Source organism: Hippoglossus hippoglossus, chromosome 1 (assembly GCF_009819705.1).
Source record: "Hippoglossus hippoglossus isolate fHipHip1 chromosome 1, fHipHip1.pri, whole genome shotgun sequence".
Taxonomy (NCBI): domain Eukaryota; kingdom Metazoa; phylum Chordata; class Actinopteri; order Pleuronectiformes; family Pleuronectidae; genus Hippoglossus; species Hippoglossus hippoglossus.
Window position 1 is genome coordinate 22626684 of NC_047151.1, and position 25867 is coordinate 22652550.

The 25867-nt window shown below is 44.0% G+C and overlaps 1 protein-coding gene across 1 annotated transcript in view; it reads left to right on the top strand.

The window, feature by feature from the left end:
* The first annotated feature begins 327 nt into the window (after positions 1-327).
* Positions 328-25867, top strand: part of LOC117770119 (voltage-dependent T-type calcium channel subunit alpha-1I-like) — a 47608-nt gene continuing 22068 nt past the window's right edge. The window contains 11 exon segments of the mRNA XM_034599184.1: positions 328-672; positions 2894-3171; positions 11065-11158; positions 11448-11581; positions 12012-12109; positions 14143-14302; positions 17477-17795; positions 17915-18007; positions 18918-19494; positions 22049-22425; positions 25549-25700. Of these exon segments, the coding sequence (XP_034455075.1) occupies positions 2918-3171; positions 11065-11158; positions 11448-11581; positions 12012-12109; positions 14143-14302; positions 17477-17795; positions 17915-18007; positions 18918-19494; positions 22049-22425; positions 25549-25700 (2258 nt within the window). The 5' untranslated portion in view covers positions 328-672; positions 2894-2917.

Sequence of the window (25867 nt, forward strand, 5' to 3'; positions counted from 1 at the left end):
GGAGCACTGATTGGTTTCTGGGTGCCTGTTGAAATAATTTAACTACCATGGGGCCCAATGGTAAATTTTGACTCCAGGGGCCCCTGGAAACAGTTTATCCGGCCATGGGCGAATCCACAAAGCTTCAATTAGAATATCCCACAAAAGGTTGTTTGAGTCCTGAACCATAAATAAACACAGTGACTGTTCTATCAGATAAAAAACAGCTTCTCGTCTCAATCTGAATCAACACATGTATTAAAACACTCACTTCCGGGAGCAGACAGTCTTATTTTGAAGGTGAAATCGGTCTGTACCGGCTGTGCCTGTGTGCGTCTGTCTTTACGCAGCTCTCCCTCTCCCCGGTGCGCCTGAACTCCGGTACCTGGCACCGCAGAGCGCGTCCAGCGGCAGAGGAGGACGCAGACGCACGGGAGAGCGCCTGCTCCTTTTCCAACTTTACTTTCCCAGGTTATTAAAACTTCCTGCGTGACATTCTTCGTTTTCTCCCTCTTTGTTTTGTCATCCTCCGTACGGACGGAGTGAGTTTGGATATCGGCGGGGTGGGGGGGTGGGGGGGAGGAGGCAAGAGGACCGGCGGGCTGCTGTCAGATGGAGCACCGGGGCTCCGGGAGCTCGGGGCGCGCGGCGGACCTGGAGTGAGTGACGCTGGTGGATGGACGCTGCTCCCCGGTAAGGACTGCATTCAAAGTTTCACTTGTGTTTCTTCTTTTTTTTAAATTTTTTTTGCAACCATTCACTTTTCCTCTGCTCTCCTGTCCTGGGCACCAAGCCGGGTGAGTGTCCGTGGCACAGGAGAAAATGTCCACATCCTAGGATGTCGCTCTCTGTCAATGGCGCTGAGTCTCCCATGATAAGGGGTTCAAATTGAATAATATCGTCATGGGCAGTTGTAAAGTGGCTTTGCAAGAAAATGAAAAGTCAGTCTCCTCATAGGCTACTTTATTGTTGACCTACATTATGTCTATTGACATCAGGGAATAAAACATATTGAGATTTATTAGGAAATATTGGATGTTTGTGATTCTATGGTTTATTATAGTGTTAATTAGACCGTTTTCCAGGGAAGTGTTTCAGCTAATTCAGCCTCCGAGATGTCGTCAGTGTATGTGAAGCTGTCGGCCTTCACAGGGATGAAACCTACATCACTGCAACTAGAAGAAAATGTCACATTTCTAGGGATTCATTGTTTGCCCTGGTTTTTATTGAGACGCTCTTGGTACAGAATTTGGCCAGTCCATGCATTTGTGATGTGTGGCCGGTCTGAACATAAACCTGAGTTAATGGGTTTCTGCAATCTTGGAGGTATGAATATATTTTGTTCCTGGTGTCTGGTTTAGATTCAGCGGGGTGATTTAATTTCACGTGGCCTGGCTGTTGTGGCAGGGGAGGCTCATAATGAGTTTAAAAAATGTTTTCAAAGGGCTCATCAGCCAGTTCCTAACAGTGCAGAAGAATGGCTCTCCTTATTTTTTAGTGGTTCATTGATGTCTGCCCAACAGCTACTGTTGAATCACAACAAAAAACCTTAAACAGTGCGGCCCTGGACTTCTTACACAGTCTAGGCTACGTGCCCATTATGAAAATAGATGGTAAAAGAAGGGTACTGCCAGATTCCGTCTCAGTATTTTCATCTAATGCACACGCACACACACACACACGCATGCACGCACACACACACACACACACACACACACACACACACACACACACACACACACACACACACACACACACACACACACACACGCTATGAACTTGCTTGCCAGTTCTCCTGTTGTCCTCTTACTGCAGGCTGAGTCTACATATGCCTGCATGGACTTGCTGTTGGCCCAGACTTCTATTGTCCTGCTTCATCTCTGTGTCACTTGTCCAAATCATCCGCCTCCCGCTCCAAGTTAATAACAAATCTGTAGCTTTGGAGCCGTTTTTTTTCCCCCCAGAATCTCTGGGGATCAATGAGCGGTGGAATGAGCACACTGTGGACCGGTGGGGAGCTGCCGCGTACTCGTGACAATGTGGACTGTGTCACGTGGTCCGATTCCCATCTTTTCCTGCCAAAACTCCGCTGCACGCTGCCCAATAAAGCATAAAATACGATGTACTTAAGAGAAAAGAGAAGTCCAGAGCCAAGAAATTAATCTGCGCTTTTAACTTAAACCGAGATTGTCATTTAATTTGACATCTCCTACATGATATTCCAATACTCCAGTCGGTACTTATAGAAATTAACCACATGGCTGCTGCTGCTGCTGCTGCTGCTCGACAAAGTCATGAGATTTTATCTTAAATTATAGCTCAAGGAGAAATTGCAGCTCAGCGAGCTCTAAGTAACACTAATCATCATGAGTGGACATTTATTGCGATTGACATTTTTTTTTTACAATATACCCAACCCCGCACTTGGTTCTCTGCATTGCAATATGAAACATGTCCAGATTGTTTAAAGCCGGTGTGGATTAAAAGCAGTAATGGGCTGTTGTCATCACAGAGTTGTACAGCTGTAGGATTACAACAGCTGGAGGCCTAAGTGCTTCCTGTGGTCTGCACCGACTCTCTGTGTTTGCACCTTTGCTCACCTCCAGCTCTGTGTTTGGATTAATTTGGATTTATGTTTCCTGCACAGCACTTTTCGCCGGCTGCCATTCTTCCTCCAAATGTCGTTTATTGTTTCAGAGAAAAACAGAGAAAGATTTTTTTTTCATGCTGCAGTGCTTGAGGGTGAAGGGTCTTGTGCACAACGTGGCAGGCCTGACAGTCGGCGCAGCTCCGGTTTGTTTTGAGAGCTGCAGTGTATACCAGCCACAAGGCGACACAGCAGAAACGCATGCATGCATTGATATGTCGCCATCTCCTGAACAGTCTGTCGCCACCACCTCGGGCCCTCCTCTAGGTTCCGGCTGTCCACTGCACGGCCATGACGGGCACCCAGGAGCCAGACCTGCATGAGCAGCACAGAGGACCAACGCAGGGGGAAGGGAATGAGAAGGAGGAGGGGGAGAAGGTGCATGTGTCAGTTGAGGGAGAGGACAGGGAGCAGGAGGGGGAGGAAGAGGAGGAGGAAGAGGAGAAGGAGGAGCTGCCGTACCCCGATCTTGCACCAGTGGTCCTTTTGGCTCTGACCCAAACCAGCCCGCCCCGCTCCTGGTGCCTGCGAGCCGTCTGCCACCCATATCCTTCACCGCTGAGTGCACCTGAAGCACCGTGGACATGTGTGTGTCTGTTTATAATGGGAGAGAGTCACTGTCTGTTTGTGTTTCAGCTCTGTACTTTCTCAAAATCCTGTACCAACAAGGCACAGAGCGCCTTGATGTTTACTTTACATTTATACACAGGGGAGACAGAAAGAAGGTCAGTATTGTGCATATCCCTGTGTGTGTGTGTGTGTGTTTGGAAGACCTCAGGTATTTCCTTGGACCCATTAGCTGTGAGAAAAAATTGTTAACATTCCTCCTGATTGGATGTTTCCATAGTGACAAGCCCTAATGAATCTCCAGGGTAACAGTTGCCTGTCAGTAGCATTGTTACCAGGCCTCCATTTATACAGCAGGAGTCACAAATAGTAAAAACTCACGTCACCTGCCCGAACCTCGCTCTGCTCTTGTCTTCATCATCTCACCTCGCACTCTCCGCCCTGTCTCTCACTCCCTCGCTCTCTCTGTAGATGTGAGGGTGTGAGTGTGCAGTGTGTGTGTGTGTGTGCAGTTATCAGCGGTGTATTGTGTGTGTGTGTGTGAGCAGCTATGAATACTCCGAAGCATAAACGTCAGCATCACCTCAGGGATTTGTCGAGGCTTTCCAAATTGAACATTTTCCACTGCTTGCGACTCAATGTGTGAGTGCCTATCTGTGTGTGTGTGTGTGTGTGTGTGTGTGTGTGAGGGATAATTTTGGTTCATTACCATCATTGTGAGGACATTTTTACATTGTGAGGACATTTCAGCCGGTCCTCGCAGAGGGTTCAGTCTTGGTTTTAGGGTTAGGGTTAGGGTACGGATTAGGGTATGGATTAGGGTTAGGCATGCAGTTGTGATGGTTAAGGTTAGAGTAAGGGTGCTAGGGAATGCATTATGTCAATGAGTGTCCTCACAATTATAGAGAGACAAGTTTGTTTGTGTGTGTGTGTGTGTGTGTGTGTATTCCTCTGCTTGTGCGTGTGTGTCATTGTGCGCTTGTCAGTGCACGTAGCTATTTAGCCACCGTCAGCACTCTGTGTACTCTATAAAATATAAATACATAATTGCTGAATAAATAAAATGGACACCGAGAGGAAAAGAAGGAAGAAGAAGAAAAAAAAACCTACAAATGCCATGAACCATGCTCCTCTGTCGCCTGCTGGGCTGTTACCGTGGTCGCGTCCCAGAACATTGTACGCTCACTGTGTCAGCACTAACTTACTGGACACACTTACAAACGCACACTCATGATCACACATGTGAGCATGCACACACGTACACACACACACACACACACACACGAGCAAGTGAATGCCCTCACACAAACGAGGGAATCTCCCATGGAGAGGCTCTGTAGAGGAATCACCTGGTTGCTTGGCAACAGCGTAGCTCTGCCCTGACGGCCCAGTTACTTCCGCTCGCTGTATTTGTTTGTTTTTGTGTGAGTCTGTCTGTCTGTGTGTGTGTGTGTGTGTCCGTACAGTATGGCGACTGGCATGTGTCCCATCTCGTGTTTATTGCTGTATATTTATTACTTATTGTGAGTGTGTGTGAGTGTGTGTGAGTGTGTGTGAGTGTGTGTGAGTGCTCCTGTGAATGATCTGCGGGGGAAGCAGTGGGTGGACGTTGTTCGACAGGGACGTTAATGTGAGCTCACTGGGGGGGTGTAGTCCTGTTATGCCTGATGTGACCCCTCCTTCCTGTTTAGCGTTTTCTACCCTCAATTCATATTGCAAATTAATTTCCCATCTCCCTCCTTCCATTTCCTCCCTCTCAGAGACGACCTCCTCTGTGCCGTGTTTACTGTACATCTCCCCGTCCCACAGCACATCTAACAAATTTATTCCGAAACAAAAACAAGATTAGCTTTTGCCATTATGTAACGTTCCCTTGTATTCCTCCCGAGCTGCATTAACGTTCTGTTATTCCCCAGCGCCGTCGGGAGGGAGGATGCGTTAGTTACACTCGGAGTGTGAGGTGCCGACTTTGTGAAGTGCTGAGCTTTCCATGTGGCAGTCATCAACGCTCCTTTAATGTAACATATGACACACGCAGAGAAACAGGCAGGCTCACACGTGGAGAGGTGCACGCACACACACACACACACACACACACTGGACATAAGTTATTCAGCAGTGCATTAAACATTCAGTGCGTTTCCTTTTGTTTAAAGATGAGAAAAGCTGATTCTGTCACTCTTATACAAGTACCTTTCTCTGCCTGTCTTTCTTCTTCTGCTCCCTCCCTCTCATCCCTCTTTAGTCGATATCAGACCCATCCGCTCCCATTTATTGCTCTCTCTATTCCTAAACTGCCTCTTAATTGGGCTGAGGTGTGTGTGTGTGTGTGTGTGTGTGTGTGTGTGGGAATGTTGGGGTGCGTGGGGGGGTCAATATTGGAAGGGAGGAGGTCTTAGTCAAAGTATGATGAGCTGTCAAAATCGTTTTAGCCAATTAAAATGCTTCTAGCAACTGTTTCCATGGTTACCAGCTGTCACACTGTTTGGGGGTGGAGCTACTGTCATCAACAACTTGGCAGCAACTTGGCCCACCGTCACTTCAGACACTCTCTCTCTCTCTCTCTCTCTCTCTCTCTCTCTCTCTCTCTCTCTCTCTCTCTCTCTCTCTCTCTCTCTCTATGACACACACACGCACACTTAACTAGGTTATGTTTAATCAAGTCTGTGTGTGAGGATTCCAAAGTGAAAGTGTGAAGCCCAGCAGCAAAGAGCATGATGAAATAGTCAATAAATTCACACAGTGAATAATTCACTGATGCATTATAGATCAGTTATCAGGATGACCTCAATAAACACTTGGGTTGCCAGATTTAAAAAAAAAAAATCCCTCTGGGTGGTATTGAACCTTGAACCTATTACACCTGCCTCGCCTTTAAAGGGATAGACCCAAAAATGAACCTTCACTCTACTCTCCACTATGCCGAAATTTCATTTTTCAGTGAACTTTCCTTCTAAAGGCTCTTGAATCCAGCAGGGGGATAATTATCGACATAGTAAATTTCCCTCAGGATCAATAACGTATCCATCCATCTATCAATCTGAGTTGATTTGTGAACATTTATTGACTTACTCTGTAACTGCCAAAAGTGTCACAAGTGTCATTATTGATCACTTTGTAAATAACCATCAGGTATATATATATATATATATATAAGTAACGTATATTAAAAATATGTATGGTCATTGTTCCATATAAATCCAGCTTGTGAACCTTTTGGTGGCGCTAGAGAAACAGAAAAAGTTAAAGCATCACCCATAGACTGTATATAAAGATGGACGACATGACCGCGTCCTAAAAGTGAAGCCAAAGAATTTTGATTACCCCCTGGTGGCTGACTGCAGCACAGGTCGTGGACCCCACCTCCTCCATGTTAGTGAATTGGACATGGGCCAAACTAAAGGTAGTTCTTATCCCACTGATGTCTGTTCAAATGTCAATTTATCTAGCAAGAGTGAAACGTCATGACAGCTGAGACTGACCCACGACAGATTTTGATATTGTGGCTCTATTCCGACATTTCCAAATCATGTCATATGTACAAGATGGTCGCTTTCGTATTTTCATTTGTATAATTTCTGGATAGAGGGAGCATCTTTGTATATGGTCTATGTAATCACCAAAGTCATAAGGATTTATCCCTATGGGACCACGGATGTCCGTACCCAATGTAATCTCTAACCATTCAACAGTTATTTCAACCTGGATGTAAGTGGTGAAGCGTTCATCTGACTAACGGATATTCCCCATCCATAGAGCTGCTAATGAAAATATCTAATCTTTCAGTTCAAAAGTCATTATAATGACTCCAGGGTTTCCCACTTTGGTTTTTGAACAGATTATCTTCAGAGCTTTTTCCAGAAGCCGAATGGGTCATGGAAACGTCTCTTGATGATGAGCGTCAAGAGTATCATAGAAAGATTAAGCGAGGAGACTCTTCACCAGACTAACGGATCTTTAAAGCCGCTCAGCCCAGACGTTGTTCTTCCTAATAGTTTTCTATAAGTTACAACCTTACAACATTATATAAAAGCTGCCTCGTGAGACGGTGGCACCACACTGGCAAATCTACAACCTTATTAAGTGTGAAGACAAAATAAAATCGGCCACAGCTTGTGCGTATTCGATCCAGACAGCGTGCGTGTCTCTGTGGAACATCCTCTTAAGTTAATGAATGTTTTAAATGAAAATGTTCCCACACGCTGGCCTTAGCATGTATATTCCAGCCAAGGGAGGAGGATGATGACAGAAAGATCAGGGAGATGTGATCTGATTTGATTACTAATGTCTGCCTGACCTTTATTACCTGTGTTGGCACTCGAGGAGAGAGAGGGGGATAGCACGAGGAGGAAGAGGAGGAGGAGGAGGAGGAGGAGGAAGAAGAGGCGGGGTTGTATCTTGGAGAGGGATGAAGAACGTGAAGATGAGAGGATGAGGCAATTAGGGAGAGAAGGCAAAGTGTCGAGGAAAGATAACGTTTGCAGTTATTTACACCTAAAAGCTTAAAATCTTAACCTTTCTCCTCTGTGCTTTTAGACACTGAACCATTTTCTTCACCTCATCTCTCCCTGTCCCTCATTCTCGCCTCCTTGTTGCCACTTGTACGTCTCCATCTCTCGGCCTGTCTGTCTCTCTAAGCCCCTCCATCTCTCCGACGACGTTAATTATTAAGCGTAGTTGTAGTTTATCTGTTGGCTGAGACTCAGGTTTCTGACGGGGAGACTACAGCTCTACCCAAGGGCAGTCATATGTGGGGACGGCGCAGAGGGGAGGGCTCCGAGCAAAACCGATTTTGGGAGGGGAAGGAGAGTGCACTCCCGTGCACATGCACTATCAAAAATGATATGATACGGCACGAAGATGGGAAATTATACCGTACTATATAAAGGAAGATGAGAGACAGAGAGCAGGAGGAGCAGAGCAAAGAGAAAAAATAATTGGGCCAAAGAGAGGAGGAAAAAGCCTGTAAGAAGAAAATGAGAGACGATGGAGGGAAAGGTTGAGAGAGGAAAAGCGATGGAGGGAGCGTGAAAAAGAGGAGAGGACGATCCCTGTGTGTTTCACTGCTGATGCTGAATGATGGGCCAACCGTGGAAAAACTCCCACCTCATCCATCACTCAAACCTTGACCCTGCCCCGTCCCTTGTTAAACTACGCGTGCGTTTGACTGTGTGTGTGCCTGCGAGCGTGTTTTATGGACACACCAGCTTATTCAAGCTGCTGTAATTTACACAGATGGAGCGAGATTAAAACGACCCTCCTCAGCATTGAGCAGATAAAGGATGCCGCAGCAGGAGTTGTGTGCGCTGAAGGACGTCATTTGTGTGTGTGTGTGTGTGTGTGTGTGTGCGAGTGTATTAATTGTGTTGTCTTCCAGTCCAGACAGGATGCAAGCGGATTGTGAAACTCAGGAGTCAGTTCCCACGGTGAGATAGGGGTTCCCATGGCAACCACAGCAAAGGGAGGACACTGGATTACCCTCTCTCTCTCTCTCTCTCTCTCTCTCTCTCTCTCTCTCCTCTCTGTCTCAAGGGTGATAAAGGATTGTACTCTCATTAATTTTTCCGCCCTCTCGAGAGCAAAGTGTCCGGAAAGGGGACTCGTGTGTGTCTGTGTGTATGTGTGTGTCCATGTGCATGCTCCAGGCTTTGTTATGTATGCGTCCTTGGCTCTTGAATACATTCCTGTCATCCATTCAGCGGTTTACCCATTTGTGCCCAAATGTGTGTGTGTGTGTGTGTGTGTGTGTGTGTGTGTGTGTGTGTGTGTGTGTGTGTGTGTGTGTGTGTGTGTGTGTGTGTGTGTGTGTGTGTGTGTGTGTGTGTGTGCGCGCACTTAAAATCCAAATCCAAAATCTTTTCTTTAACTTCCTACCTCAGACTATTTTCTCTTTGAAACCTCTCTGCTATTCCCTTCTTTCACCTCCTCCCTCACACACGCTCAGATGTCTCGCTGACTGTTTCTTGGTAGCTGACTTGCTTCTTTTTTTTTGCTTGTGAATATTAAACACGTCAAAACGTCTCACCGGATGTTGTGTTTGTAAATGACGGATGATACATTTAAGCTCATTATCGCAAGTTTCCACCCTCGCACAAGTTGTTTCTGTGGTTAATACATTAAATCATGTGCTTGTAAATTTGATTTTCACAAGCTGCAGGGTGCTGCCTCACCCGTGGAGCTGTGTGTGTTATACGCTCAGACAGATAGATATTTTTTTTCCCATTAATGTTTTATACGTTACAAGGTTGAGGCAGCTGGACCTTAAACTTAAACCCCTCAGGGTTTCCTCTGGGTTACTACATTTACTAAATACAGACTGGCGACAAATTTGAAGGATAAACCTGGATAAATGAGCGGAGACACATAATGAATGCAGATGATTGCACACGGGGCTCACAGGGTCACTGAATGATTTGATGAGTGTGGAAATGATGAGTGAATTATATGCTATAGCTCTCACAGCCACCGCATCTCAGTGGGAGATGTTGGACAGCTGTGTTGGACAGCGCTCAGCGTCACCGTCACCAAAACACCACACGAATAACGGTGTTTATCCCTCCAGCAGAGTTACGGGGACTTGAAGAATATACAAGGCCAAAGATCACTGAAGCTATTCTGGTAGCTGCTGGTGGTGAAGCTCTTTACTGAGACACTGAACATTATTTTAGTACGTCAAGTTGAAAAAAGAAGAAGAACAAACTTTAAACTCTTCCCTGACTGTGTTTAATTAGGTTTTCTTGTTCAGGTAGATTAAAGGTGACTGTGTGTGCACATTTAAACACCAGGATCCAGGACAATTCAACCATTTACTGAGGACATCATTTTGCGTGGAGGAATAGATGAACTTCAGATTTTTCAGCACAATAAACCAACATAGATTAATACATTACTATACGTATCATTACTGAGGACAATTATGAATAAATTAAACTACATAATTGATGTATTCACAATGTTTAACAAGCATCTGAGGTGTTAATACAGAAATTGTTTCACTCGCTCTCTCTCTCAGAATGAGGTGGGATCAATCACCACCAGACATTAGGGACCCTTATTAATGAGAACAACTCCAAAAACACGCATTGAATCAGGTGTATAATTACAACAGAGCATTAGGGCCACGTAAAAAAGAACAAAAACCTAAGATTAAGAGAGTAAAGTCGTAACTTAAGGCTAAATGTCATTTTAGAGAGGAATATGAGAAGATCAGCCTGTCGCCTGCAGTGAAATGAGGAACATGGATAATTTTAAGTTTTAATTTAGTATAAATCAGAACCCAACAGACAAATTGTCCCTTAGTGGAGGAGGAAATGTTTGGTGGTCGACTGTGAGGCTGTGGTTGGTTACGTCTGACTGATTCTTTTATCTTTTTGAACTACAACATTACTCTCTCAATATAACAACTTTATTCTTGTAATAAAACAAATTTATGTCAATATATGAAACTTTCTTGTGACTGCACGGTCTCCATCAAAGAGATTTCGGTTAAACACAAACAGACCTTATATAATCTCCCTTTAAAAAAAAAAAAAACCTCTGTGCACAGACAGGTAAATTCCTCCACCTGTTCTGACCTCACAGAACAGGCTTGATATATTCAGGCTTGACATTCTCTCCCACTGTTAGTCCATAAATTGAATCTTTTCCACTGAGTCAACTCCACAGACAGAACCTACTGTTTAGGTTGATGTGGCGAGCGGAAAAAAGCGAGTAATAAGCAGTCTAATTGGCTTGATGTGATTGGCCCGAGACTCTTGTCAATCAAACTAATGAGCATCATTTACAAGCTCAATGTTATGAAATGTGTCAATATTGAATATTGTTACTGTGACCAAACCTTTTCACCGTCATGAACCTTGACTCTGTCCCACATGGTTTGAGCGTGTGAGCATTTTGGCCATCCTGCTGAACTGTGTGACTCTCGGGATGTTCCAGCCTTGTGGCAACACCCCCTTCTTCCTGCAGGTAACACACACACACTCAGACGTACACACTCACGGATGTACACACTCACGGATACACACCCTCACACAGTCGGAAATCTCAAACTAATTATGTTCAGCCTGTGACACTTTATTATCAAGGGTCTGAAAAGTTTTAGCTTTAATTTTTTTCCACTTAATCAGTTTACACTAATCCTCTGGGTTTTATTATTGTATGTGTGTGTGTGTGTGTGTCTCTCTGTGTCTGTGTGTGTGTGTGTGTGTGTGTGTGTGTGTGTGCATGCATGTGTGTGTGTGTACGTGTTATGCAGGCTCTGGATGATGGGATCTTTGCGTTTTTTGCCGGGGAAATGGTGATGAAGATGGTCGCTCTCGGGATCATAGGTCAGAGCGGTTACCTAGGCGACACATGGAACAGACTGGACTTCTTCATCGTTCTTGTGGGGTGAGTGTTTGACAGACACACACACACACACACACACACACACACACACACACACACACACACACACACACACACACATCTGACATTAAATATGAGCCAAAAGTGTGTGTATGTGTGTGTTTTGTGTAAAGCTTAGACACTTGTTTAATGCCAGTTAAATGTCAAACGTGTGTGTGTGCGCGCGTGCTTAGACGCACCGACAGAAGTGTGTGTGTGTGTTTGTGTGTGTGTGTGTGGCAGCTTCGTAGAATGACAATCGCATCGTTCAGTCCTGAGAGACGGAGACATGTGTGATTGGTTAGTTTTGAAGGCTATGTATCCCAGAGACCCTGCCCTGCGTTCTGGTGGATTCCCAGTAGACTGTCAGAATTTGTCAAGGTCAGGATGATCGCGATGCCGGTGACACAGCAGCGGCTTTCCCTCTTCACAGAATGCTGGAGTATTCCCTTGATGGACACAATGTCAGCCTATCAGCCATCAGGACGGTCCGGGTTCTCCGCCCGCTGCGAGCCATCAACAGAGTTCCCAGTGAGTTTCTCTCCTGTTCCCTCCAACACGCACTCGGAAAGTATCAGGACCGTTTGTTTTTATTGTCGTTCATTGTTTCGTTATGTGCCAACACATTGGATTTTAAATGAATCAGTGGCTGTGAGGTTACAGTGCTGACTTTGAACTTTGAAAGTTTTAAAGTGGGTTTAAATTCAAATGAGCTGAACAGCACAGGCGTCTCCTGACTTTAGGACAATGCAGCAGGTCAAAGATTTTAGAGAGAAAGGACGACACAAAAGGTTTTAATCCTCAACCCGTATAACAGTCTTGACTTGATGGGTCTCTAACTTAACCTGACCATGTGTTTCACTTGCGTGAGTCCAGACTGATTTGGCAGAAGGTCCCTGAAACAAGTGCGGAGGGAAGATGGCTGCAGCACAGGCCTGGCAGAACATCAGCAGGAAACAGACCAAATGTCTGCTGGTGTCTGTGCGGTCGTAGATTTCAGTGAGTCTCTCTCTGAGCAAAATCTTAAATGTGATGACGGTGCAAGAATTCGCCAGGTTTATGTTAACTTATCCAATCAGTTTCTGAATTCTTCTATAATTGGTTTACCACGCATAAAAAAAAAATCTAAATCTTGTGCAGAGACACCCTGAGCTGAAAGTCAGCAGCTTCATTAGTCACAGCTATGACAATGAAAAATGTGCCACTGTCCTTCTACTCTCCGGCTAAACAGTAAAGTGTTTCTTTAAAGGAGACATTCTTCTCATATTCAGGTTCCTTATTTTGATTTGGGTTATTATTATAAAATGTTAACCTGCTCTAATGTTCAGAAAACACGTAAATTTCCTCATATTGTCCAATGCTGCAGCTCCTCTTTTCAGCCTCTGTCTGAAATGCTTGGTTTTAGCTCCTGTTTCTTTAGGACCCACCCTTCAGATATAGCCCAGTCTGCTCTGTTGTGATTGGTCAACCCCTTTCTGGAAAGGTCGACCTCTCACTTTACCTGACTTTGTTATAGTCAGGCTAGCTGCGAGGACCCAATTGCAGATGCCACACGATCTAAGAAGAGATCCAATGAACACGCTTTAATTTGAAGAGTATGTAAACAGGAAGATAATCAGGAAGGAAGTGGTAACCTATCAAAATAAAAATCCGTGCCAAAAACTGCGAAATCTCCCCCCTCTTTGTCTTGCAGAATTAGCACATTAAGCGGATGTCACATTTACATCGCAGATAAAACCCAGCGTCAACTGCGGAGTAGTTTGACCCGTGAATACCGATTGTATTTGTTCCCATTGCAGACAAAAGCCTGGAGTGAGCTGCTGTTAATGGTTTTTTTTGACCAGTGGAAAAGGGGCTAAAGTCTCTAAACACAATGAGCCTAACAAAAGATCCACAGTGAAATAATCAAAAAGTCCACATTGAAAAAAAAAGGGCTCCCGACAGGGGGAGAATCACGAGTAGGTGTGGATTAAGCAAACGTGGATCATGGTGATGTTGCAGAAGTATCGGCTGGAGAGGGAGGGAGGAGCTTTGGGCTTTTTAACTTTGGATCTTTTACATACACCTAAGGAAAGAAAGACTGAAAAACCACAATAAGTTTCCTTTAACTTCCCAACCTGCACAGCTACTACACAGCTACAAACAAATCCACGAAGTCATTGAAATCATCCTGATGTCTGTGTTGCTTTCTCAGAGCTCAGCACAGACGTGTCAGTTTCTTTTTTACTACACTCTTTGAACTTGGCACAACTCAGACTGAGCTCTTCCAAAATTGTAGGGCGCGTTCGACGGAGCCAAAAGCCTAGAAGCAGCGAGCAGGAAGATTTTGTGTCTGTGCTGGAGTGGAAGATAATTATCAGTGTTTGAACTCTAATTATTTGCCATTCAGTTAATTGCTCTGCTCCAGTTTTGTGCAAAATACATGAAGAGATTCTTCCTGTCTAGCCAACACTTCCTGGGACTAACATTTTGCTTCACGCAGATCTTCACTTGATTGAGTGTCAAGTCCTGGTGTTTATGCTGCGTGTGTGTGTTTGTGTGTCTGTGTGTGTGTGTGTTGGCAGGTATGCGTATCCTGGTGACCCTCCTCCTCGACACACTTCCCATGCTGGGCAACGTGCTGGCGCTCTGCTTCTTTGTCTTCTTCATCTTCGGCATCGTTGGCGTGCAGCTGTGGGCGGGGCTCCTGAGAAACCGCTGCTTCATGGGAGAGGATGTCAAGATGTGAGTTACTATAGTAACCGGCAGATGTCACGACGAGCGACGCGCTGGCCTCATTACTCTGAACCCTGTGTCAAAAGTTCGTTCACCCCGCTGGTATTTCTTAGAGGGGATCAATACGGCTGATAGGCCGATCTCATTTGTTCTCTAATCAGTTCCTTCTGGGAGGAAGTAAATGTGTACATGTGTTTCCTGCTGGAATCTCAAGAAGCCTCAGTGGATCCTTGTGTGTTGTTATTCAGGCTCTAACACAAACCTTCAGAGTTCTCCTGTCGCTGCTCTTCTCTGCCACATGATCCTTTGTGTCATGTTCGATCACTGTCGGCCTGACGCCGTTGCACCACCGCTCTCACTCCCGCTCACATGTTCACACACAATCCCATAATATCACATAACATTGGATAACATTGTGTACACCTCCTGACCTCCCATCTGCTCGACCAGATAGTAATCACTGGTAGTGATCACACTGTATGTAGAGGCGGCAGGGAACAGCTTTTAATATGCAGTGTTCTATAGGGTTGTCAGATATAAGCAATTTGATAATGAATGGACTGTATGTTACTAATGTACTGTTGCCATTATATCATAATGCTCCTCCTCCCACCACTAATACTGATTATAATGATAAAGACTTTACTTATATAACACATTTTAAAACAGAGTTTCAAAGGGGAAATAAAATTATGCCACGTGAAATTACAGTGAACAAAATATTTTAAAATACCCAGAATACATCAAACTAAGTAATAAAACTAGAACGACACTGAGTACAGCACAAACACACAGAAGAAGAAATAAAGTGAAATGAAGTGGTTTGATATTCTAAATTGTTTATTTGCGGAAAAACAATCTTAGACAATGGATATGAAAATCAATGTAACATATTTTTCTTTTAACTCCACGTATCTACTGAATAGAAATAAACATCACACCATATGTTATTGCTGAAAAAAGACCACACCCCTTTAAAAATACTAAAATCTGCAGCATTCAGGTTTTTAAGTTGGATCCGCAGCAAATATCAGCCCTGAACTTTAAAATTAAGAGTCGTACATTATTCCCCGAAAAACGTCTGAAAATTTTGAAAAATTCTTCATTATAATGTAGAAAAAACATTTGTTGACTTGTGAACTTCCATTATCCAAAATGTTTCCAACAATGTTCAAACCCAGAGAAATCCACAATGTTTTCAGGGTAACTGAACATTTCATTTTGGTCACTTTTTAATCGTGAGGTTTTGTCCGTCTCTCCTATAACTTCCATGGCAAACGACGTATGATGGAGGAAAAACACGATGCTAGCCAGTTAGCTGTTCTTTCCTTCACATGTTTGTATTGGTCACCCAATGGATCATGATTATTCATTGCTGTTTCTCCCATGATCCTTCGCTGCTTCACGACATTATCAAACTAGGCCTTTTGTTACTGTTTTGATTGAGAGACCCCCAGTGGCCGTAATAACATGCTGTACGTTTTATGAAAATGAAAATAAAAAAGTCTTAATCTTCATCCACACCCAATTTAAAAAGGTTCTTCCCAAGCCCAGAAACAATCGTCCTACCAAGTTTGGTTTAAATTGATCGAGGAGTTTTTTTGTCTTCCTGTTAACAACTTAACCAACAATCACACAAAAAGACTGACAGGGGTGAAAACATAACCTCCTTGGTGGAGGGAATCAATTAATAAGAGGCTGTTTTTAAAAGATAAGCTTTATGAAATGACTTTGATTAAAGAGTAATTGAGAATAAGTTACTCCTCAGCTTTCTCGCCAGTAATTCTCTGATTCTCACATTTATCAAACTCAGAACTGCAACACAGCGTTTCAACAAAAACTATCAGTGCGGACAAAGAGGGACAAACAGCCTTGAAAATCAATCATTTCATCACTGACGCACGAGTCTGTGATTGTATCTCTAACACGCTACAGCTGTTTGAGAAAAGGCAGCATCATATTCTCATCTCGCTTTCTCCACATGTGGTCACACGAGGCTGCTTAACGTCAGCCTACACATGATACTTCTCTATTTTCTTCTCAGTTAGCAATTTGAATTTAGTTTCTGCTTCATAAACAACAAAGGGACCTTCCCTAATAAGGAGCGAGTGCAACGTTCCCCCGTGACCCCTTTCTACACCACAGATGATTGATTACTTATCTCTCTGCTGCGCCCTCCCTCTCGCTTTCCTCTTCCATTCATCCTCATTTCTCTCGCTCTTTCCACATTTCCTACCTTAGCACACGTCTTCTTGTTTTTTTCCAGAACACAGACATTTTGAACAAAGAACAGGTTGATAAAATGATTTATCCTCGTTTGAATTTAAGGCTCATTTTATTTTGTTTTGGCAGTTTCAAGCAGATGGGAATATCCTCTACTTTCACATGAAGTCAACTGAGCTCACTAACAAGTATTATTTCTGTGGTCAAGGCTGTAACTCATTCCTTTCCCTCTTAGTGCTCCATTGTTGTACAGAAATGATTAAACCCACACCATTGTACTGGGTGACATTCATTTAAAAGAACATGGGCACAGTAGTTTAACTGTTGTCAGTCTCACTTACTGTATAGACCCACTCGTATATATTAATCTGCAGCTAAACATAGTCCGTAATTCAACATTTACTCCTCTTCCTCCTGTCGTACAAAAATGAAGCTCAAATATTCCAGGTACAAGTGCCGCCATCTTGCACTGTTGACTTCATTTGGAGCCAAAGTCTGCACAGTAGCTATCGGGGGGATGGAGCTGTGGTATCGAGGGCCTTCCAATACATGTGTTTAACCAATCAGTCTGTCTCAGCTCAATAATGACATATAATCATGTTTTAAATCCTAAAATAACTAATTAAAACCAAATTTACAGTACAAATGAACACTTGAGTCATTAGTGTGATAAGAACTACCTAAGATGATAGAAATCATCTTTGAGAAAATTGTATTTAACTTTATTTGACAGGGTTTATCACCTATATTACAGCCAGCCACCAGGGGGCAATCAAATTATTTGGCTTCACTTTTGGGTAGCTGTCATGTCGTCGATCATCACAGTCTATGGTCCTGCTCTTTAAAAAATATAACAATTACAGCCATTCTTATAAGGTCTGAAGTTGTTAATGATTTTTATACATGTGTACAATTAACATGTTTCTTTTCATTCATCTTGTGCCCCCCCCCCTCCTCCAGGAGATATAACATTTCCTTCCTGAGCGGCTACTACCGGCCGGACGGCACCGACGACCACCCCTTCATCTGCTCGACAGATAGAGACAACGGGATGCTCCGCTGCTCTGACGTCCCTCGCCGCCGCGTCGGCAAGACTTTCTGCTTCCTGGGTCCCGAGGAGGCCCGTTCCGAGATGGGACTGATGGACAGAGAAGATGAACCAGTCTCATGCGTGAACTGGTATCGGTATTACAACGAGTGTCGCGCCGGGGAAGTAAACCCACACAAGGGGGCCATTAACTTTGATAATATTGGATACGCATGGATTGCCATTTTTCAGGTAAATGATTGAAGGATTTTAATGCAGTGGCAAATCTACAATGATATGCACCACACATTAGTGTGATTACTGTGTGTGTGTGTGTGTGTGTGTGTGTGTGTGTGTGTGTGTATATTCAGGTAATTACTCTAGAAGGTTGGGTCGACATCATGTACTATGTCATGGATGCACATTCCTTCTACAACTTCATCTACTTCATCTTCCTCATTATAGTAAGTACACACACACACACACACACACACACACACACACACACACACACACACACACACACACACACACACACACACACACACTTCGTTTACTGAGAGTGCAGCTGTTGTAAGTACAGTACAAGTTAACCTTCTCTTTGTGTCATACATTGCTTCTCCTCTTCTCCATCCTTGTAGTCCACATACGTATACCACAGAACTACAACACCCTTGAGTGTGATCTTTGTATCAGATGTGTTGCCGTGGGGATAATAACCTGGATGTATTAAGTAAATACATCACAGTCTTGTGTTCTGTTTGCTTTGTGTCAGACAAAGGACTAAAAGCTTGTGAATGAGGACTTTGTTTGTCACCAACAATAAAATGAAAAGCATCGACAGGACCTTGCAAACAATGCATGAACTGTTTATACCCCTAGTTAGTCAGTGCTTACATTTTAAAAATGATGTTCATAGTGATGTCAAGAAATCGTTTATACCATGAAGAGTGATTGGTTAATCTAAATAAGCTGTAGATCATGTCGCTAATCTTAATGGTTGCAAAAAGATAATGCAAAGCTACATTATATGTCATTTTCTGACTTTACAGTGAGATCATGATGACATCATTGCTAACATATGACTCATCAATTATTATTTGTTCTATATAAGCTTTTTGTCGTATCTATAACCCTATAGGATGCTGAGATACCTCAAAATATGTATTTAGCATTATGACATTTTCTTTGTGACTATTTCATTACGTCACTTGTCATGTGATACACACGTGTTTGTCGTCACAATCCAAGATGGACGTGTCCAAGAACACGGCCCGGGCCACAATTCTCTGCCCGAACAAATCCGAATGTTAAACTTGCTGAGCAGCTAATGTGTGTTTGTGTTCTTGTGTGTGTGTGTGTTGTCGTGACCAGGTGGGCTCCTTCTTCATGATCAACCTGTGCCTGGTTGTCATAGCAACCCAGTTTTCCGAAACCAAGCAGAGAGAACACGCCTTAATGAAATCGGAGCAGAATGCCCGCCAGCTCCACCAATCGGCTTCCACACTGGCCAGCGACAGCCAACCTGGAAGCTGCTACGAGGAGATCATCCGCTACCTGGCGCACCTCGGCCGCAAGGCGATGCGACGACTCTCCCGCTTCTACGCTCAGACACGCCCACACTTTCATTGCGTGTGCATGTGCCAGAGGGACCGAGGCGTGGCATCTGCCAGAGGAGCTGGCGAGATGAACGGACTTGCCCACCGTCACTCAGGCCACGCCCCCAATGACCTGTCACACCTTCATCAGCTTTACCATCGCCACCAGCATCATCACCAGAATCCTCAGCCTCAGCCTGAGCCTGAGCCTGCAGTCAGTAACGGAGGGAATGGATTTAATTACCCCTTCATATCGCCCCTCCTGAGCCACCAGGAGAAAAAAGCCCGGGACCAGAACAGGCTGACGGCCCCAGAGAACGTCAACAGACTGCCTCAGCTGGTGCTGGAGCATGGTAAGAACAAACGTTTGTATTTCTGAGTCGTCCCAAGGTCAAATATTCGCAATCTGGGTCTTACAGGGGCCGACTCACAGGTATGAAAGCACCCCCCCCTGTGCCCGGCCCCCCGTATTCAGTCGTTATTGTTTTTCATTAAAAACTTGTTTCTTCGAAGAAATCATTTTTTAAGATCAGTTCCCAGATTACACTTATATACGTATTTTCCAAATCACCTTCATTAATATTTTTGACCTGCTGATCTTTATCGGAGATTGATTTAATTGTTGCCACTTCTGACACAGTGGGGGGGGGGAATTCAACTGCACTGCACAGCGGCTTAGTTAGAAGCAGGGTATTGTCCATTTGTGTGTGTGTGTGTGTCTGTGTGTGTGTGTGTGTATGTACGAAATAACTCAACAGCATTGACAGATTTTCACCTAACTTGGTGTGAATATTACTCGGGCTAGAATCTCCAGATGATAAAACTTTGGACCTGATCGATCAAATGTCGAGCTCAACAAAAACATGATTAGGAAAAATACATTTTCTCAGATATAATAGGGCTAGAGACACAACATAAAGCTTTTATTGGTCAGAAAAAAATATTCTCCATTTGATATCATATGATAAGTGACAGAAAGAAGTCAGAAAATAGCGTGAGAGGTATCTCAGCATCCTACAGGGTTATAGACACCACACAAAGCTTATATAGAGTGAAAAATCATTTACAGTCATATGGTAGGAATGGCGTCATCATGATCTCACTATAAAGTAATCGTATCAATGATTTCTTGATAACATCATTATGAAATGGCTTTTTTAAAATGTAAGCATTGACTAACTAGGGTGTAAACAGCTCATGTATGTTTTGCATCTTCCTGCAGATGCTTTTCATTTTATTGCTGGGGACAACAAAGTGCCCCTCCTCATTCACAGGCTTTTACTCCTGACACAAAGCAAACAGAACACAAGACCGTGATCCATCCAGGTTTTTATCACCACGGCAACACGTCTGAGCGTCCTTTACAAAGATCACACTCAAGGGTGTTGTAGTTCTGTGGAATGTGTGGACTACAAGGATGGAGATGAGGAGAAGCAATTGTATGAAACAAAGAGAAGGTTCACCTGTACTGTACGTACAGTAACAGCTGCATCCTCCATAAACTCTGATGCTTTGGCAAAGATCAGCCAAATGCCACCACACTTTACAGCAACATAGATCAAAAGGAGAATGTGTCAGATTAGAGCACGATGCTCAGATAAGACTCATTATTCAAGCCTAAAGGTTGAAGTGCCTCCAGACAGTTGAGTTAAAATATTTCTGTGTGATCAGATTTTCTCCTTTGTGTGAGATTTTCTGCAAACTGAGGGAGAGAGAGGATGTGTATTTTCATGAAAATGACTGGCCACAGGATACTGAAGGATATTTTCACAGACATCAGGAGACGTGTCTCTGCATTAGATGTGAAATGCACATGATAACTGGTGAAAGACGTTTCACATTGTTGTGGCACTGAGCTCAAAGCATCGTAAAAGTACATAGAACAGCATCTAACCCTAACCCTGGGAAACTCCATACTTAGAATAAGTTACAGTAATTATTTATGGTTTTGAAACATACACTAAGAATCATGGGTCAGAATGGTTGAGAGTCACACCTCTAAAATGGTGAATGCTACCATAGTGCTTTAAAGCCGTTCACCCATTCACGCACACACACACACACACACACACACACACACACACACACACACACACACACACACACACACACACACACACACACACTCGCACACACACACACACTCACACAGTGCATCGATGTGCAGCACTCTCTCTATCACACATCACTCACACAGACAGCCGGCACAGGATCTTGCCCCAGGACACTTAGGCACGAGGAATGGGGGGAGGCTGGGATCAAACCACTGACCCTCTAGTTAGTGGACGACCCCCTCTACTTCATGAGCCACAGCCGTGTATTATCTCTGTGTTTGCCTTTTGCAGCCTTCGCCTGCTCACAGTTTCCTGGCAGGACACATTATCTGCACACACCCACACACACACACACACACACACACATCACAGAAAGACTAGATCACATTTACTACATCAGTCTCCGGTGAAACATGAATTTGTTGTAACTGTGATGACGAGTATGAGCTCGTTTAGTGTTTGTTGTTGGACCATTCCTCCCGAGCTGCCTGCTAATGAATTCCACTGAAATCTTACTCCCACTTCACTCCACATCCCCAACCCCCCAACACACACACACACACACACACACACACACACACACACACACACACACACACACACACACACACACACACACACACACACATTTCTGTTCTAATAAAAGAACTCCCCCTCTGCACAAAAGTGTCCCAACTGCACAGTATCTTCCATATTATTGAATTCTTGTCTCCCAGAAATGAAATGACGGCGCTCTCCTTTACTGAGCTCGGGATATCTTGAGTGACAGTGTGTCTTCGCCCAGCAACCAAAACACACACAGTCAGCGATCTGTGGTGTCATGTCTGATTTTGTCTGTCACCCCCCTCTGCAGGTGGGTGCTCTGGGCATCCTGCATTAACGCTGCCAGGCGAAGTCCCGGGGGAACCCTCGCCGTGTCCCTACTGCATCTACTACAATCAACTTGGTGACAGTGAAAATGTTAACGAGCAGCCCGAGGACCAGCAGCTCGGGCCCGGCAACTCGTGCCCTGGCAACAGCCCGTGTCATAGTAACAGCCCGTGCCAGTGTAGCAGCCCCTGCCGCGGCGATGTACAGGTGGCGGAGCCAAAGAGGAGGCTGTTGGAGCGCTGCTGGGCGGGCTTCGGAAACAAACTCGAAGTCATTGTTGCCAGCAGATACTTCAACAGGGGGATCATGATTGCCATCCTCATTAACACGCTGTCGATGGGCATAGAGTACCACGAACAGGTACGTCTGCGTCTAAGAGGCTGCGTGTTTGCGTGGACACATGCACAAGCCTCTCGCAGATTGATTGTGATGACAGTTTGATTGAAAATGGATGTGCTAATCACTGGATGTGGTGGAGTCAATAAGCTTACCCTCCAATCAACACTTACAGCGAAAGCATATGGGATCGCTGGGTGTGTATCCGTGTGTGTGTGTGTGTGTGTGTGTGTGTGTGTGTGTGTGTGTGTGTGTGTGTGTGTGTGTGTGTGTGTGTGTGTGTGTGTGAGGCCCTGTGTAGGTGTGTGCGCATGTATCAGGAGATGGAGAAACTCATAAGACCTGAAGTGTTAATTAAAGCGTGACCCTGGGACAGGAGAGAGAACGAGCGGCGTAGAGATGGGGCGAGTGAGTGAAGCGAGCGAGAAGCGAGAAGCGAGGAGGAGGAGGAGGAGGAGGACCGATCTGACACTGTGATTGGCTGAAAGGCAGCGGTAGACTGTGGGTGGGAGACGGGCAGATTGCATTTGGCCCATTTCCCAAACAATATGACAGATCAAGATGGCCCTAGATTCTTAAATGACTAATGTTAAAGGATAAGGCCAGACCTATTTAGCCTTTTTTATAGTATCAGTAAAAACCCTGAGGGGACTAGAAGCAACAATGAAGCAATATGAATGAATATAATCACATATGAATGTGCAGCCAAAGCCTCATATTGGTTTGTGCCTCTGTGCTACAGAAACGTATATTTCCATCCAAAGACATTTAAATACAAATAGGAGCTGCACAGTGTCAGCGGGCGACGTTCCATCGTTTCAGTGAACGTGATGAGTGCGGTTTGGTTCCAAACACCTCAGAGACTTGTGTGTGATCTCAGGAGAGCAGCGCTGTGTCGGGCAGATGTCACCGAGCATGCTCAGACACTCTGTGCCTTGTTTTCACAGCTTCGCGTCGAGCGGAGTAAACCACAGTGGCTGTGTTCTCGCTAATAAAGACATGTCACCCAGCGCCGTGATAGAGGACCTTTATGTGTTTTTAATGAAATAGGTTCTGTTCAACAACAGGTCAGCGACAAAAAGCTGTGTTAGACTTAATCAGACAATAGGCTGTTGATAATATTAACCCTGGTTAACATCAGCTTCAACACTTTGTTATTTGTGCTCTTACATATCCAGATGCTTTATCTGTTAAAAGAATGATAATTTAAAAGTCATCCAGTTTTATTGCCTTTTAGATTTGGTTTCTTTTCCTCTGAAATCTCCCTTCACCCCAACCTGAGCTTTTACATTCGACGATTGTCTTAATGATAGATAGATGGATGGATGGATGGATGGATGGATGGATGGATGGATGGATGGATGGATGGATAGATAGATTGACCTTTGTTTAATCCTTCACAAATATAGAAGTAAACAGCATGTTTGCCTATATAGACTTCTCATAAAAACTGATTCATGTGAAAATATGTTGTTTTCAGCAATGTTTTTTTTCCTCTTAGACCCTGAAGTAAAGTGTTATTTTTTAATCAGACTCTGACTAAAACACCTCATCAGGTCAAAAATTATTTGTTCAAGCTGTTTAAATTTTTTCAAAAGATGTGAAAGGTGATATAAATGATGATCGAGTAACAGAACAAGGTTAAAAACTCCCTCAACCCAGTTATTCTCAGACATTTTCTTTAATGCCCCACTTTGGAATCAGAAAACCTTAAACGGCTTATTATAAAACAATAATAATACTACTAATAATAAAACTAGAGAGGCTTTCAGTAGAGCGCATACTTCCACCAAAGTCCCTTTAAATTCAATCAAAGTTTTTTCCATCAAGATCCATGAATTATTCCCCGTGAGATACAAGGTCAAAGAAAGTGAAAAGAAAATTCTGATCCAGATCCGCACCAACATGTCCCTGACTCATCCTTTGTCTGATGAAATATCATCGATTGTAGTCTCGCTGACAAACAAACAAACTGACAGGAGTAATAATCGGGGAAATTACAGACAGAACAAACCAAGTTGAATGTTTTCCTTTTTGCATCAATTAGAGTTGTAGGAATTAGAAACTTAATAAACTAAATGCTCTGTGTCCAAACTGCTTGATTTGATCTGGACTAGAAGCAGCTCACTTGGCTCCATGGAGCAGCAACAAAACCATCCTTCCATCTAAAACTCCCTAATGAACACTTTATATCTCCTACAAAGCCTGAAGTGTAAAAAAACACGACACTGAGCTGTTTTACAGGACTGATATGCGGGAACATTTCGTGGCTGGGTGTAGAAACCTCCTGGAGTTTCTGACTGTAGATCAAATTCTCCGCCACGCAGGCAGCGGATAAATGTTAAATGTTAAACTATACCTGGGGTCTGAATAAATCCTGATTAAATTCATCTTGAATCTTTAACACGATAGATATTTTTCTAATGATTCAGATCAACTGAAATCCGATAGGCAAAACTTTCCTCCCGGTCGTGTTTGCAATCCCCTCAGTTTGAGAAGAACTGATTAAAGTCGTGTCAATAATGTCAAGTGTGCATTTCTATATTTTTCGAGCGGTGACGTCTTTGTTCCGATGTGTTGAGTCAGAATGTGGAAAGAAAACACGTATGCTGTAAACAAACATGTTGTACAGTATTTATGTGTTTCAACAACAGCTCCACACCTCTCTCTAATATTTATATTTAACGAAAAGCAAAGAAAAAGGATCAGATGTGACGGACGCAAATAACTTGAAATGTTTTAAAACATTTGTTCACATCAAAAGCTGCTGTTTAGAGGTGATTGTGAAAAAAAAAAGTGATCATGTCAGCAAATGTTTAAAGACTCTCCGAGTTCTGACTTGAGCCGGTGACAAATTTTACAGATTATTCCGACACACGTTCATGCACATCACTACTGACAGTGGGTAAAAACCACAGACTGGTAAAACACTTTTATGGGGCAGCTCCTCTGTGTATATTTAAGACGAGTCCACTAACAGTACCTGTGAGTACTTTATAAATTCCCAACACGCCGAGTTTACAGTGCTCTGCTCTGTCAGTCTGTCTGCCTCTGTTTACTTGTTCATTCCCTCTGTGCTCGTCCGTCTCTGTGCATCAATCTCTCTTCTCTCTCCACAAACCTTGCCCCCCCCCCCCCCCCCCCCAGCCGCAGGAGCTCACGGATATTCTGGAGATCAGTAACATGGTGTTCACGAGCCTCTTCAGTCTGGAGATGCTGCTGAAGCTCATGGCTCTCGGCCTCTTCGGCTACATCAAGAACCCGTACAACGGCTTCGACAGCGTCATCGTCATCATCAGGTGGGGGAACTGGCGGCGTGTGTGTCCTTGTGTTTACCCCCCCAAAAATGGGAAATCTGTCCTTAAACGTTCCCTCAGTCATTTTGAAAAGACCCGAGTCAGCACCGCAGTCACATCCCCCCCGACTGTCACAGCCTCCAGTGCTGAAGGCAGTTGCACTCCCAGTC